The 13,608-nt window shown below is 35.9% G+C and overlaps 2 protein-coding genes across 2 annotated transcripts in view; both read left to right on the plus strand.

The window, feature by feature from the left end:
- The first annotated feature begins 205 nt into the window (after positions 1 to 205).
- Positions 206 to 12,985, plus strand: pir (pirin). The gene is made up of 10 exons (XM_067496038.1): positions 206 to 360; positions 1,168 to 1,286; positions 1,387 to 1,479; positions 3,384 to 3,464; positions 7,046 to 7,252; positions 9,018 to 9,102; positions 9,848 to 9,892; positions 11,699 to 11,781; positions 12,274 to 12,340; positions 12,462 to 12,985. The coding sequence occupies exons 2-10, from the start codon at positions 1,194 to 1,196 to the stop codon at positions 12,578 to 12,580; spliced, it is 873 nt and encodes a 290-aa protein (XP_067352139.1). The 5' UTR covers positions 206 to 360; positions 1,168 to 1,193; the 3' UTR covers positions 12,581 to 12,985.
- A 151-nt stretch (positions 12,986 to 13,136) lies between these two features.
- vegfd (vascular endothelial growth factor D) overlaps positions 13,137 to 13,608 on the plus strand; it is a 7,570-nt gene continuing 7,098 nt past the window's right edge. The window contains exon 1 of the mRNA XM_067496037.1: positions 13,137 to 13,608. This exon is cut by the window's right edge and continues 687 nt beyond it. The gene's annotated coding sequence lies outside the window, so the exon portion shown is untranslated.

The raw sequence follows: 13,608 nt of genomic DNA on the forward strand, positions 1-13,608 counted from the left end.
AAACAATCATACACATTCTACGGTGATATGTTGCTAAAACATTTGTATGAGCAAAATACCAGAAAGCGCTGGGTTGCTTACGTTGCTCACCTGGCTAACGTTAGCAACTAGTACAAGCAATTTAGCAACTATCTACCTGGCTACTCCCACTGGAACGTTGTCAAGTGGAGTTAATCCACAGCTCTGTCATCTATTTTCCGAGGGAAGGAGAACGCACCGTTAAAGTACGCACCGCCTCTTGCCTGACTTCCGCATTGTAAATCTACCTGGAGGTGAAGCGCTCTGCAGCAGCAACAAAGTGACGATCATAAGAAACTCATGTCACAGTCCGTGCTTGTTGTTTTGTACTTTCAGGGTGAGGTAGGTGCTGTTGTCAGTCCATCGGTTTCTATAAACCTCTAGACGTAATTTAATCTAACTAAGGTAAAAGTGGTGTTATCGACAGTTGCTTCGTGAAACAACAGTTTCACCTGTTGAAAAAAACACGCTGAGCTTCAATTAACCTTTAATGGAAATCAAAGGAAATAACCTAAATGGAAATCAAATAAGTAATAATAAATATGCACCACTAACCACAACACCATCGTGAGGAAGCAGAATGACAAGAGATTTGGAACTGCTTATAATTGTGCAGAGGACCTGTTGGACGCACAGCGCACGACAGAGCATCCAGGACAGAGACAATAAAGAAACGTACCGTTGAAATGAATACTGTAACGTCATAGCAAATGTTGTGAGAGTCTAAGCCGCTGTCATCAGTAGCAGCAGCACCGAGATCAGCTGAGCATCAGCAGATCTGCGGGTTGTGTATTTAATCCGAGCAGCTTTTACTTTTTACTTTATTTTACTTTGAGGAAAAGGCTACTAAATAGAAATGCATTAGTATGACTGTGCATTTTGTTCTGCCTTATCATGATGATTCTGTGACTTTCGTGCTGGGAAACTGCAGGTTCCACTGAGTATCATGATGTCGGCTAGAAAGAGGATGGAGAAGTTATTAATTATTATAATAATAACCATTTATGACCGACATTGGATACCAGTTTCCCGTGCACTGATTTATCCAGAAAACATGTCAGAACCATCAATATCAAAGGATGACATGACTTAACTTTAAATACTTAATTTTCAATTTACTGAAAATTATGGTGGATTTTTGTCTTGTAGTGACAAGTGAAACCTTTTAGGACACAATGAATGTGAGAAAAGTGCAAAGGACAGTTCTAAGTGTGGAACAGTCAGAAGGAGTTGGTGCTCGTGTCCGCAGAAGCATCGGTAGAAATGAGGTAAGATTCACCAGATGAATGTGGTTCAACTTTCATCCCTTAAACTAAAGAATTGCCAGTTATTGTGAATTATATAACACTGTACATATGTTATTTCCAGTTGAGGAACCTAGACCCTTTCCTGATGTTGGATGAGTTCAGAGTGAGCAAGCCAGCAGGTTTTCCTGACCATCCTCACAGAGGATTTGAGACGGTAAGAGGGTCTGAATGTAGTCTTTGCATAAATGTAGTCTTTGCAGATATTTAGTGTTGCAGCAAATATGCGAAAACTGGAGGAACTTAAGGGCAACATTTTAAGTCTGTAGCCTCTTCACACGAGTAAAGTGGCTGGTGAATCAATTGTTGAATATATGGGAGGGACTCAAAACTGTTGTTCTTAATATTTCCGCTGTAGTCCAGGATAGCTGTCTCTCCTTCATCAGGGTGGTGTCTGAGTTTGTTTTACTATTTACAGTCCTCTGATGACTCATGTTTAGATCAACACAGATATGGAACACATAAACCACATGAGTTAGGTGTGTTAAAAACACTTTTTACACAATACCACATTTCATTTCAGATTTTACAAATTTTGATACAAAATGAAATTTGTATAACCAATTAATTGGTTCTAACTTTCTTTCTCTAACTTTGATTCTATCCACTTAAATTCCACTGACGTGACTTCACTTTGGTACAAAAGACAAACATTTGGCAGTTACAGTTTCCTAATTATGAATATTCTACTGCTTTTTTATGTTATATCGCAGTATACTGAAAATATTTGTAAATTAATTTGTTAGTCAGGTCATGTGTATTTTCCAGTTTCATGAATCGAATATGTAATATTGCAACTGTCTGTTCAGAATCTTTGATAAAGGATTGCATTATCCTTTATCTAAACCCATTGAACAGTCACATATCCAAAAAGCAACAAAATGTGGATGCTTTAAGTGTTATTTTTCAAAACTCTGCTCAGGAAATATGGTCAAATGCTTTGCATAATAATGAAAGAATCATTTTAGATGCCAAGGTGACAGTTCACCTTCTCATTCACACTTAATTCGGTCATTGCCAACACCTTTGCCATATTGTCTCAAAACAAAACTGTTTCAGCTCCTGTCACCAAAGAGATAAACAAGGAACAAGCACCACAAGAAAAACATGTTTCTCAGAGAGATGATGTTCATGTTTTCATCACCAGATGGCGACAACGGGACAAACGTACAGAAAACAACTTAGAACATCATTCTTCCGCTCACAAGTAATGATTTAGGTTTGTAGGCTTAAAAATTACATGAAACAGAGAAAATAGGTATAAGCTATACACTTGCTGCTCACTTGCTGTTAATGAGCTGCACTATCAAAGTCACCAACTTTATTAAGTTTGGAAATTTCCCCACTGTGGGACGAATAAAGGTTTATCTTCTATTTAGAGTTTAATCATAATATTCATTTATTCTGAAAAAGAGGAGTTTTCTTGTTTGTTTTTGTGGAGTCAAGGGTTTTGTTTTGTTTTTAAATGTAGTTTAATGTATTTAGTTTCCATTAAAGAGAGTGTGATGTATGTTACACCAAAGTTACTGACTGAGTTTAGACCGTTGTCAATTATAAGCAGTAATAGTACAACCAGATTGATTGATAAAAAAAAAGACATTGTCCTTAAATTGCCAGACTTTCCTCCATTTGTATTTGATTTGGCAAATACGGCCCAAATCTTCCAGTGCTGGTGGACAAAACATGACTACACTCCCAGCATGCCTTTCAGCAGGTGTATTTGCTCGCACTCATATGGCTTTTGAAATCACACAGCTGTAGAGACAAATCACAGGCAGCTCACTGCAGGGGTCTGAGCTTTCCTCCCTAGCGCAGCCTTTGAACTTAGGACCTACACTTGGCACCGTTCTTCTTGTCCAATCTGACCACTGAACCAGTGAAACAAGCGGCTGACACAACACAACACGCAACACAAATGTGTGATATTATTATATAGCTTGCAAAAAGATGCTTAAATTATAGAGTATTACTGTTGAAATATAATAAATTATTAAGAAATCATTGTAAGACAATTGCGCATAATTGTGCTATACAACTATTTGTCTTTATCTTTTCAACCAGGTAACATACGTTTTGGAGGGAATCACAGCTCATGAAGACTTTTGTGGCCATACAGGACAACTGAAACCTGGGGACCTGCAAGTACTGCATACTTGTTCATAGTTTTGAATTTTATCATATAAAACAGTAGTTTAGCGAATTACTTTTACTGCCTGTCTCTCTTTTTTCTGTAGTTTCTGTTTCTGCAGTAAACATAAAGCTACAGACCATTAACTTAGCACAAAGAAGGCAAACTGGTGGTGAAAACTGTTCTGATTCTGTCCAAATCTGCCCAGCAGCATTTCTAACTTTTCAATAATTATGTCTAAACAAAATGAAATGAAACAAAATGAAACATTTTTGTTTCATGTGGCTTTGGAAAAAGCTAAAACTAGTTGTTTACACTCTTAACCTAGCAGGTCATTTTATTACGTTTTGGTTTTTGTGCGCATACAGATGAGATATTAATGAGTGACTTCAGATAGATGCTGTTATCTCTTGACAGAAGAAGGACGGATGTTTCCTGGTCTTTCAGTCGTAAATAAATACATTTCCTAAAATGTCTTTGTGTCAATGTCTGACTAATAAAAATAATAGGTATTTAACTTATATGTATAGTTTCTGTTATTTAGAGACGAGATTATCAGTGTAATCTTGACAAAAGCCTATAGGTGTACAAATACACCCAAAATTATAATTAAGCTAATTATGCTATAAGGAGATTGTATTTTATTTATTTTAAAGACTACTGCCTTCTTTGTATTTTACTTAAATTCTCTTTCTACATACCCAGGCTCTTAATTTTCTTATAACTACTCAGTACCTCAGCAGCTGGTGTGTTTTAATTGATTTGAATGACCTTTGCATTGAAGCAACTATAGTACACACTTAGGTCCTTAGAACCAATTCACTAGTGATTACTAAAGATGATTTTAAACACCTTGTAAAACAAGGTTTTTCTACACGATTTGCACTTTTTAGACATTGAAACAGGTTAACACTTATTACATCTGAATCTGCATTTTTGTATGATGTTGTTATCAGTATTATAGAAAAGTATGCATTCTCTTGAGGTTAAAGAAGAAAAAGCTTTAGAAAACAACAACATTTCTTTATGTCCAATGCTTCATAAAAGAAACGAAGCCTGGGACAAAGCAAGAAAGACAGGGTCTGAGGAAAATTACCTCTGTGCTACCAAATTCTGGAGATAAAATCCTTCATCGCTTAAACTATTATTTGCTCACTAAAATATTAATGATCTACCTCCTTCCATTATTAAGAACTGAGCTATATTGTCTGTTTGCGAAGCAGCGTATTACTGCTATAGCAAAGGGTGTGAATGATGTATTGCTTGCAGGGTTTATATAATGGTTTGCTTAAAAAGGCAGATACTGGTGATCGTGCCTTGCTAAAGCAAAGGTTAGTTATTATAGGCTTTACTGATTTTCTGTCTAAGATGACTCAGTTTAGAGTCTTACTCCTGTGGAACCCCAGGGAACTGTGCTTGGCCCACTTTGATTCACTACTCAAAATTATTTGCATGTAAATGCAGATTGATGTTTTACTCTTTATTATGTAGATGATTCATTTTTAAAAATGCACCCTCACTCAGACATCTGAGTTTCAAGATTATATTGTGAGACAAGCTATATTAAGAGGATAAAACACTGTTGACAAATAGATGTTGTAATCTGTGAACAAACTAAATGTTAAAGTTTTTTTTCTCTTCTCAGTTTTTCTCTTTTTTTTCTTTGAGTTCAAGGAACAGACTGGTTGCTTCTACCATAAACTAGTTTATAGTTAATTTGTTGTACAACACATCAGCAGAATGTTTATCATGAAGCAGATGTAAAAGTGAGGGCCCCCTTATTTTGGAATGGCAAAAAGAGTAAAACTGTTTTTATTAACATATTTAAGGCATGGTTAGCTATTAAAAATAATTCTTCATGAGTTTGAAGTTAACTTTGTATACTTTTTTCAATATAGATGCACACTTCTGGCTATTAAAATTTAATGTGAACTTTAAGTATTGTTTTCTAAATATACACTCCTTGACCATTTTTATGACTTCTTTGTAAGGCAAACAGAAGTTCAAATAATTTTCAAACAGTTTATATTTTAAAAATCCTGAAAAGTAAAGAAAATGAAATTATTGTAAAAGCCCCCCTTAATAATAAATTATTTGGAAGAAACATTTGTAACATTTGTAATAGATAATTGTGCATTAAAAATTATGGTGAAGTAAAAACTTATTTGTTTTACTTTTACTTTATTTTGTCATTTTGAAAAAGGTGGTACAAACTTTTTTAATGTTTAATGTTTCTAATTTACAGGCCATTTAATTCATTGGTGTAATTATTTAGGTGGCAAGTTTAGGCAAATGTATACTGTAATACTGATCTCACCTGGTTGCTGTAGTCACCCTTAAACAAACCATCTATGGTAAATTATCACTGGTCATTTTAGATTTCTAGAACTTGTTTGACCTCTCATATATTGACTCTTGTTCTTTGTTTAACTGTAGATGTTGTATTATCATGTTGAAACGTGTTGCACTGCCATCCTTTCTAGCTCTTCTTGGTTAGAGAGGTTGAAAATCCCAGTGGGATTTTACCTACTTAAGTAAAGGTTACGTAAATGACAATAAAAGCATACACAATGATGAGCACTCACACTGATGGGGAATCATGCCCTGTGGGTTGTTTCCTGTTTTATCAAAGTGGGAAAGTTACATACAGACACGCACACACAGCTTCAGTCTGCAGTAGAAGATCAGTCAGTTCAGCTGAATTTACTCTGACCCACCATGTGCACGCTCTGTAGTCTTTGATGTCATGTGGGAGCTCCAGGTGCTCAAACAGATGTCTGCCTGTCCTATAGGGAAAGCTCAAGCACTGACTCAGATTAAAGGGTTTCATTTAGGGAAGTGATGCTGACATCACTCCAAAAAAGAATTCTTCTCTAGTTCTCCTCTACTGCATTCTGTTTTATTATCCAGTAAGCCTTGAACTAGTTTATTGTTACAATGTTATGCTTAAATGTTCTTACTGGAAAATAAAATATACCATCTGTTTTCCGAAAATCAAACATCATAATATAAACAAAGAGCAGAGGTTAGAAGAAGAGGTTTTTCCGTGACTAAAGTTGTACTTGTACTGATATGAACTACATGCTAAGATCAGAATGAAACACATGCTTATCTAAGCTTAACTTGCTAACTGTTCTGGTGCAATTGAGGTTGGGTTAAAATGAATAGCAGAAATCCTTAGTGTGACATGCAGTCTGTACTAGACACATTCTGTATACTGTAATTGTTCAGGCATTTCACTTTCAGCCTTTTAGTGTACATTATGTAGCCACCCACTGTAAACCTGTTATATGTGTATACTGTAATTTAGTGCATAAGCAAAATACTTGCAATAAAAGAAAAACTGGAGAAACCCAAGAGTTATAACATTGCATCTCTTAAAGAACATTTATGCCTGCACAAAACGTCATCACAGTTCTTCAAAATGTTGTCTGTGGTGAGGTGGTGGACGAGTCCCCCAAAAAAGCTCTCGAACCTCTGGCTATCTAATATAAAGATAATGTAGTTAGTGATACAAATATTGTACATGGTGATGGCTGTAAAACCCTTTAACATATAGTGTATTTTAAACTTAGTAAATCTCCTTGTCTAACAGTGGATGACTGCAGGACGGGGGGTGGTCCACGCTGAGATGCCTGTGTCAGATGAGCCGGTGGTGGGCTTACAACTGTGGGTTAACCTGTCGAGACGAGACAAGATGGTGGAACCCGCGTACCAGGAGCTTAAAGGCTCCGACATCCCCAAACCCAGCCAGGAAGGAGTTACAGTGGCTGTGATATCTGGAGAAGCTTTAGGAGCCAAGGTGTGTGTTTGCCTGCATGGCTGAGAACGTGTCAGAGTTGTGATATCACTAAAAGAACTCAGACAAATACTGCACCTCATCTTTATTTTCTTGGGAGCTGTTGATCTGTCTGTGATTAATAATTTACTGGATGCTTGCAGCAAATAGGAAAACCAGACTAACAATGACGTTTGTGTGTGTGGGTGTGTGGGTGGGGCTGCTGGTTAACCAGTATCCGTGACTGAATGAAGAGGAAACAACAAATGAGAATCAGATTATCCCACTCTTTGAGAGAACATTAGCAGAAGGTAATATGTTGGCTGTTTGACGAAGAAATTACTACGGGAAACTTTAGGCTCATTGTGAGGCTGAGAGTGAAGGTGAATTATGCAAATTAAGGTTTCAGTTGTGTGCGTGACAGTGTACAGGGAAACTGCAGGGCAGGAGTTTTTGGTCAGTTGTAAAACCTCTAGGTTGGATGCAGGTCAATGAACTCTAGTAGCCTACTCCTCTAAAAGGAGACATATTTCTTTCTCAGTGTTTATAATGGATGAGTATCAGAACTCTCGTTGTTTGGAAATAATACAGAGATTTTTAAAAAGTATATTACTAAAGGAACATTATTAAAAGAATAAGCTGTTTTCCACTAATTCTGTTACTTGCACTGGTGAACACTTTACTGGTTTGCACTCCATCTGCCATGTGCCTTGCGCTGCTTTTACTTTATTTTAATTTATTTTTATTAGTATACTCTTCAATGCCCTTATTGTATACTTGTATTGTATAGTTGTATTTTATATTTTTATATTTATATGTGATATAGATCTTAGGCTTCACTGTTAGAACTACCTGTAAGCACCATTGATTCGAGAGAAACACAATTTCAGTTCCCTGTATGTATTTACTGTACATGTGAAAGAACTGACAATAAAGCTTGACTTGACTTGACTTACAGTTGCTAATTCTGCTAACACCCCAATATTTCGACAGTGTGGTTATCGACCTGTCTGTCTAAAGTTGGTGGGAGGTGTAAACACCACACAGGAAAACACTAGGGAAGTTACACTAATCTCTAAACAAATATTAACTCCAAAACCAAAATAATTTTATAGTTTTACATACTTTGCTAAACTAAACTCGTCATTAAAGGAGCTGGGCTGAATATTTAAAGTATGTAAAATGTGATAAAGCTTACTAATGTGGCTGTTTACTGTTAAGTAAGGTGTAATAACTTTTCAGTAAGTTTTTACACAACTTTCCCTAAACTGCGTATTTGTTATTTTCAAAACCCTATAATGCCCTATTAAAATGATTAATCTGTCACAGCCACACACATTTCCTTTGCTTTCAATCCTGCATTTTCTCTTTGCACAACAGTGATTCTAAGTTCCTTTATAGTTATTTACACTTCTTGGAACTGAATATGCATATACTGTACATATTCCTAGTGAAATGTCTCAAGCACATTCATAAAATAGAAATACATATGCACAAAAAGAATGATTTGGGTAGGTTGTCAAGTCAAATACTGAGATTATGTGAGTAGCAAAAATAAATAAATAGGTATTGCTTACAACTTACTTGTTGGGATCAACAATTTGTTCAACAGATTGTTCAGAAGCGGTAAACACATGAGCATGACTGTCTGGCACCACTGGTTAAAAGTTTGTGTGCGTGTTTCTGTGTGTGTTTTCTGTTTCCTATTAAATATTTAATGCTTGTGGCTGTGCATGTGCGTGTTAGGGACAGTATGCATATTTTCTGACTGTCTGTTCTTTCCCTCTAGTCTAAGGTCTTCACAAGAACACCGACCATGTACCTGGACTTTAAACTGCAGGCAGGGGCTGTACATGTGCAGCCGGTCCCCTCAGGTATGGGAGTAGCATTTCTAAATACAGTGCCTATGAAGAGTATGCAGAAGTTTCCACCTTTTGTTATTTTGAACTGAATCACGGTCAATTTAATTAGGCTTTTTGACAAAAATGCACAAGGAAAGAAAAGTGAAAGTGAAGTGAAAACAGATATCTTCAATATAATCTACATTGATTAAAATGTAAAACAGGAATGGTGAATAGTAGATAAGTGATAAATGAATTTAGTTGATTACATAATTATTCACCCCCTTTAAGAAAATTCACCTAAACCAATCACTTGTGCAGCCCATTGGTTTCACAAGTCACACAGTTGCTTAGATAGATCACCTGAGTGGACTAGTTGTGTTTAAAGTATTTGTAGTGAATGTACCAGTATGTGGAAGGTTCAGCTGAATCACTGTGGTTTTTTTCATGGTGTAGTTGTGGCCAGGAAACTCCAATCAACTCTGTGACAAAATATTGCAATGCACAAGTAAGGGGATAGATACAAGAACATTGCTAAAGGTACACAGACGATTAGAGTTAGGTAAGACAAAGATTACAGTTAAATCCATCAATCAGAAATGGAAGTAGCAGGCCTTAAGCAGGCCATCCTCAAAAACTGAGGAGATGCAAGGAGACAATTAAGGGAAACCACAAAGGCATCTATTGCCCACTGAAGTTTTAGTACCAAAGAACTATTTTAAAGTCGTCATCATCATCATCATCATTATCATCATCACCATATGTTTTTCTTTGACAGGATGGACAACTTTCATCTATACACTAACAGGATCCATATATCTTGGTGAGTTTTTTCTGTATATTAGAAAGGCCCACAATAATCCTTTTATTATTTTAAACTCTCTTTTAATAAAAAGTGGATTCCCTTATAAATACATCCAGTAAATTCCTTCTCTCACATTCTATGACATTTCAGGTTTATATAGAAAGAATAAGTAGATGCAAAAAATAACCTGGTTGATACTGACATTCTTTAGTTAGATATGTGTGAACTGTGTCCTCACTTCCCTCTCTGCTTTTCCCACTGCTCTGCCTGTTTTTACAAATATACGTCATCTCAGTCCAATTGCAACTTATCTTCTTCATTCAGCCAAAACTCCCATGTGTTCTACGTTAAATCTTTGATGGATTCACACTGTTACTAAACTGTGATGTTTCCACTCTCCAGATTTTTAAAGAGCCCAGTTAGACCCAAAATTTACTCAACATCACAAAAAAAAAATCACCTAATGTGTGTAAAAATGTCACTATATTTGGCTTCAGTTCAGTCATCTTTTCTACATTATATATCAGTGCCCTGTTATATTAATGCTATTGTTTGTCATTATAGTGTGAAATACTGCATTTGTTGCATACTGTGTCACAGTTTGTGATCAGGGAATTCCACTTGCATGAGAAAAAAACATTTCAAACCGTGAACTCATTTTCAGAGGCTTTGTTGGTTTGTTGAAACCTGTTGTTTTCCATCAAAATTTCATTTGTAATATTTTTTCTCAAAGACCCGTTCTGATTTTAATACTATCTGTCATGACGGCAGGATTTCTCAGACTGGTTGTAATTGCTGTAATTGCTGAAAGATGTTTAGACGACACAAGAAGCTGAAAATGGCAGATTCAAGAAGTTATTAGAATGAGCCTCCAACTCTACATGTATCTGGCTGAATAAGGTCTAGCTGGCTTTAAAGAATCTACTGACCACAAGTTAAAATGTTTGGCTTTCTCATTTTTTAGTGTCAGCAACTAGTGCAGGTCAAAATGTCAAACCGAATCCTTACAAATGTAATTATTATTAATGACATATCCACCAGCCTGTAAACAACAAGTCAGATGGTCTTGGGTGAGTAATTACTAAATAGGAAAGGAAATATCTGAGCAGGTTTCATTTAATTTCTTGCCTTAATTCTGACGCAGTTTATTTTTGAAGTGTTTTTTTTTCCACAGTAAGAAGCTTCCACACCCAGAAGTGATAGATTTGAGAATAAGTTCAAAACAGCCCAAAGACCACACCAGACAGAACTAAGTATGAAGAAATCTGTCTCTGCACTTAATTCAGCGCAGTAGTGAAAAAAAGAGAGGGCAAACACTCAAATCTGATAATTGGCTGCAAAACTGAGATAATGGGAAACGTACAAACCCAGTGAACATTATTCAAAGTGATTAATTGTACTGAATTATAATGCAGTATTATGTTTTAGTGGTTTTTAGTGTATTTCTGCAAATAATGGGAGCCTGGGAACCTAAATTTCACCCAAAAAAATGACATAAATATTCTACTGACACCCATATCAATTTTCTCACACATTGCTTATGTTCAAAATAATGAGCAGTAATCTCCTAACTCCAGTGTTGTTAGAGAACAAAACATGCTTTTTCCTTTTTTTGTATTTTATTTTTATTTTAGATTTATCTCTTTCATCTCTTTTCATTTTATCCTAAATGGTTTTATTCTGGTTTGAATTCTTATTTACATTTCAATTGTTGCTTTTTGTTTTAACACTCTTTTGCTGCTTAATATCCTTATAAAGAACTGTGAATCACTTCTGCATCTGAAATGTGCAATATAAGTAAAGCTTATTTGCCTTGTTTCAAAGGCCCAGATCAGGAGCAGCAGCAAGTAGACGCTCATCACACTGTGGTGTTTGGAGATGGGGACTGTGTCAAATTTGAAAACAAGGTGAGAGAATTTGGATTTTTGTAACCAAACAAGTGGTTTTCAAAGATTTTCCCCAAATGCTCCTTTTTGGAAGCTGAATAAAGTTCACATTGTTAGATATATTTATGGAACCTGTGAGACCATCTCCCATTGTTTTTCTCTGATTATCAGAAAACCAACTTATAGCCCTTATAACCAAGTGATTATCAATGCACTTTGGAAGGGGGCAGAAAAGGGAGGGGCTTAGTTCACAGCTTCAACTATCAAGTCAGTCGGGTGCAGTTTGCACAGCAGACATAATTGTTTCAACTACAAAAGCCACATGCTGCAAACTGCACCGATTTAAAATAAATAAATAAATAAAATAAAAAAAAATAAAGTTTGAAAGACATTTATGTTATCTTAAGTGCTTATCATGTTAAAGGACACAGGGGTGCGATACTTATTTCAGTATAACAAAAGTAACACACAGACAAAGACAACAAACAGCACTTTCTCATATTTTCCTTTCAGGGACCTGAAGTTTCCCACTTTGTGCTGATCGCTGGAGAACCAATCAATGAGCCTGTGGTACAACATGGTACGACATTTGTGTTGTTTCCTTCACATTGGCAACAATTTACTGCACAAAATAAATACTTGAAGACGTTATGAACTTAACCCATACCTGTACTGCAATTCGTTGCGATGTTGTCCTTCAGGTCCATTTGTAATGACCTCGGAGGAAGAGATCACCCAGGCCATCAGAGACTACAAGACTGGCAGCAATGGGTTTGAAAGAGCCAAAAACTGGGAATCCAAGATAAGACATTCTTTCTGAACACTATGCATTGCACTCTTGTCCCTGATGCACTTATTTACCTTATTTGATATATACATATATTTGCAGAGATATTAGTTTTTTCATGACTTTTTAAAAATGGCAAATGTTTAATGTTACATTTAATATTTGAATATGTTCTCTATATGCTAACATGGTTTTACACACACATTACATGCTCAAGTGTTTTTATGTAAGAGTGCAAAAGAATAGTTTAACCCTTAAACCTTGTAGAATTCAGACCATAACATGAAAAATGTGTAAATTACTTCCACTGCTCTTGTTAAAGTTAAGTTTTGTTACATTTCCTTCTGATGTTTGAAGTAACACTGTACCAGAACTATTATGAAATTCTGAAATTATGTTACTTTATCTTATTGCCATTAAAATTATTTAACATCTATACTTAAACTGCTTTTATTAATGTTTTAATGTTTGATAACATGCTCCCACAGAATTAGACAAATTTTACGCAGCTCTAAAATAAAACAAATCTTTCCAGCTGCTAGATAATCACATAACCCCAACAACAAAAAACCTTTAAAGACAACATAAAATATTGTAAAACATGTTCTTGCACTTTAAATAGTTTTTATAGGCAGCATTTTGCATCAGATACAAAATATACCCTAGGTGCTGTTCCTTTAAAAGTACATGGATCATGTATGTTAGATCTTGAGTCAAATGGGCCTGGATGAGCCAATGGGTGGGGTGATTGTGAGACAGGGGTAGTGCTAGCATCTTTTTTCCCTTGACACAACACAGAGGTCTGGATCACATTTAAAACAAGTTTGTGTTCTTCGGCTGTGTGCGGTTAGGCAATTCCAGAGGAAAAGAAATGGGTAAGAGATTTAACAGGCAGGAACTTGATCACTTGATGGACAGTCGTTACAAAGGATGACGGGAACACACAAGCAAATAAAAGGCGCTCTTTGAGGCAGGACGACCAGCAGCAGTGGGAAAGAAATAAACCAGCTTCTTATCGCTTTGTCAAAACTATCCCAGAGATTAGAGGAAGGAGTTTCTCA

Source organism: Channa argus, chromosome 2 (assembly GCF_033026475.1).
Source record: "Channa argus isolate prfri chromosome 2, Channa argus male v1.0, whole genome shotgun sequence".
NCBI classification, from domain to species: domain Eukaryota; kingdom Metazoa; phylum Chordata; class Actinopteri; order Anabantiformes; family Channidae; genus Channa; species Channa argus.

Bases quoted from the DNA above. Each gene is read 5' to 3' on its own strand.
- pir (XM_067496038.1), top strand. From the start codon at position 1,194: ATGAATGTGAGAAAAGTGCAAAGGACAGTTCTAAGTGTGGAACAGTCA. The intron at 3,465-7,045 runs GTACTGCATACT...CTTGTCTAACAG, and splicing joins TGAAACCTGGGGACCTGCAA to TGGATGACTGCAGGACGGGG. The intron at 9,103-9,847 runs GTATGGGAGTAG...TTTCTTTGACAG, and splicing joins TGTGCAGCCGGTCCCCTCAG to GATGGACAACTTTCATCTAT.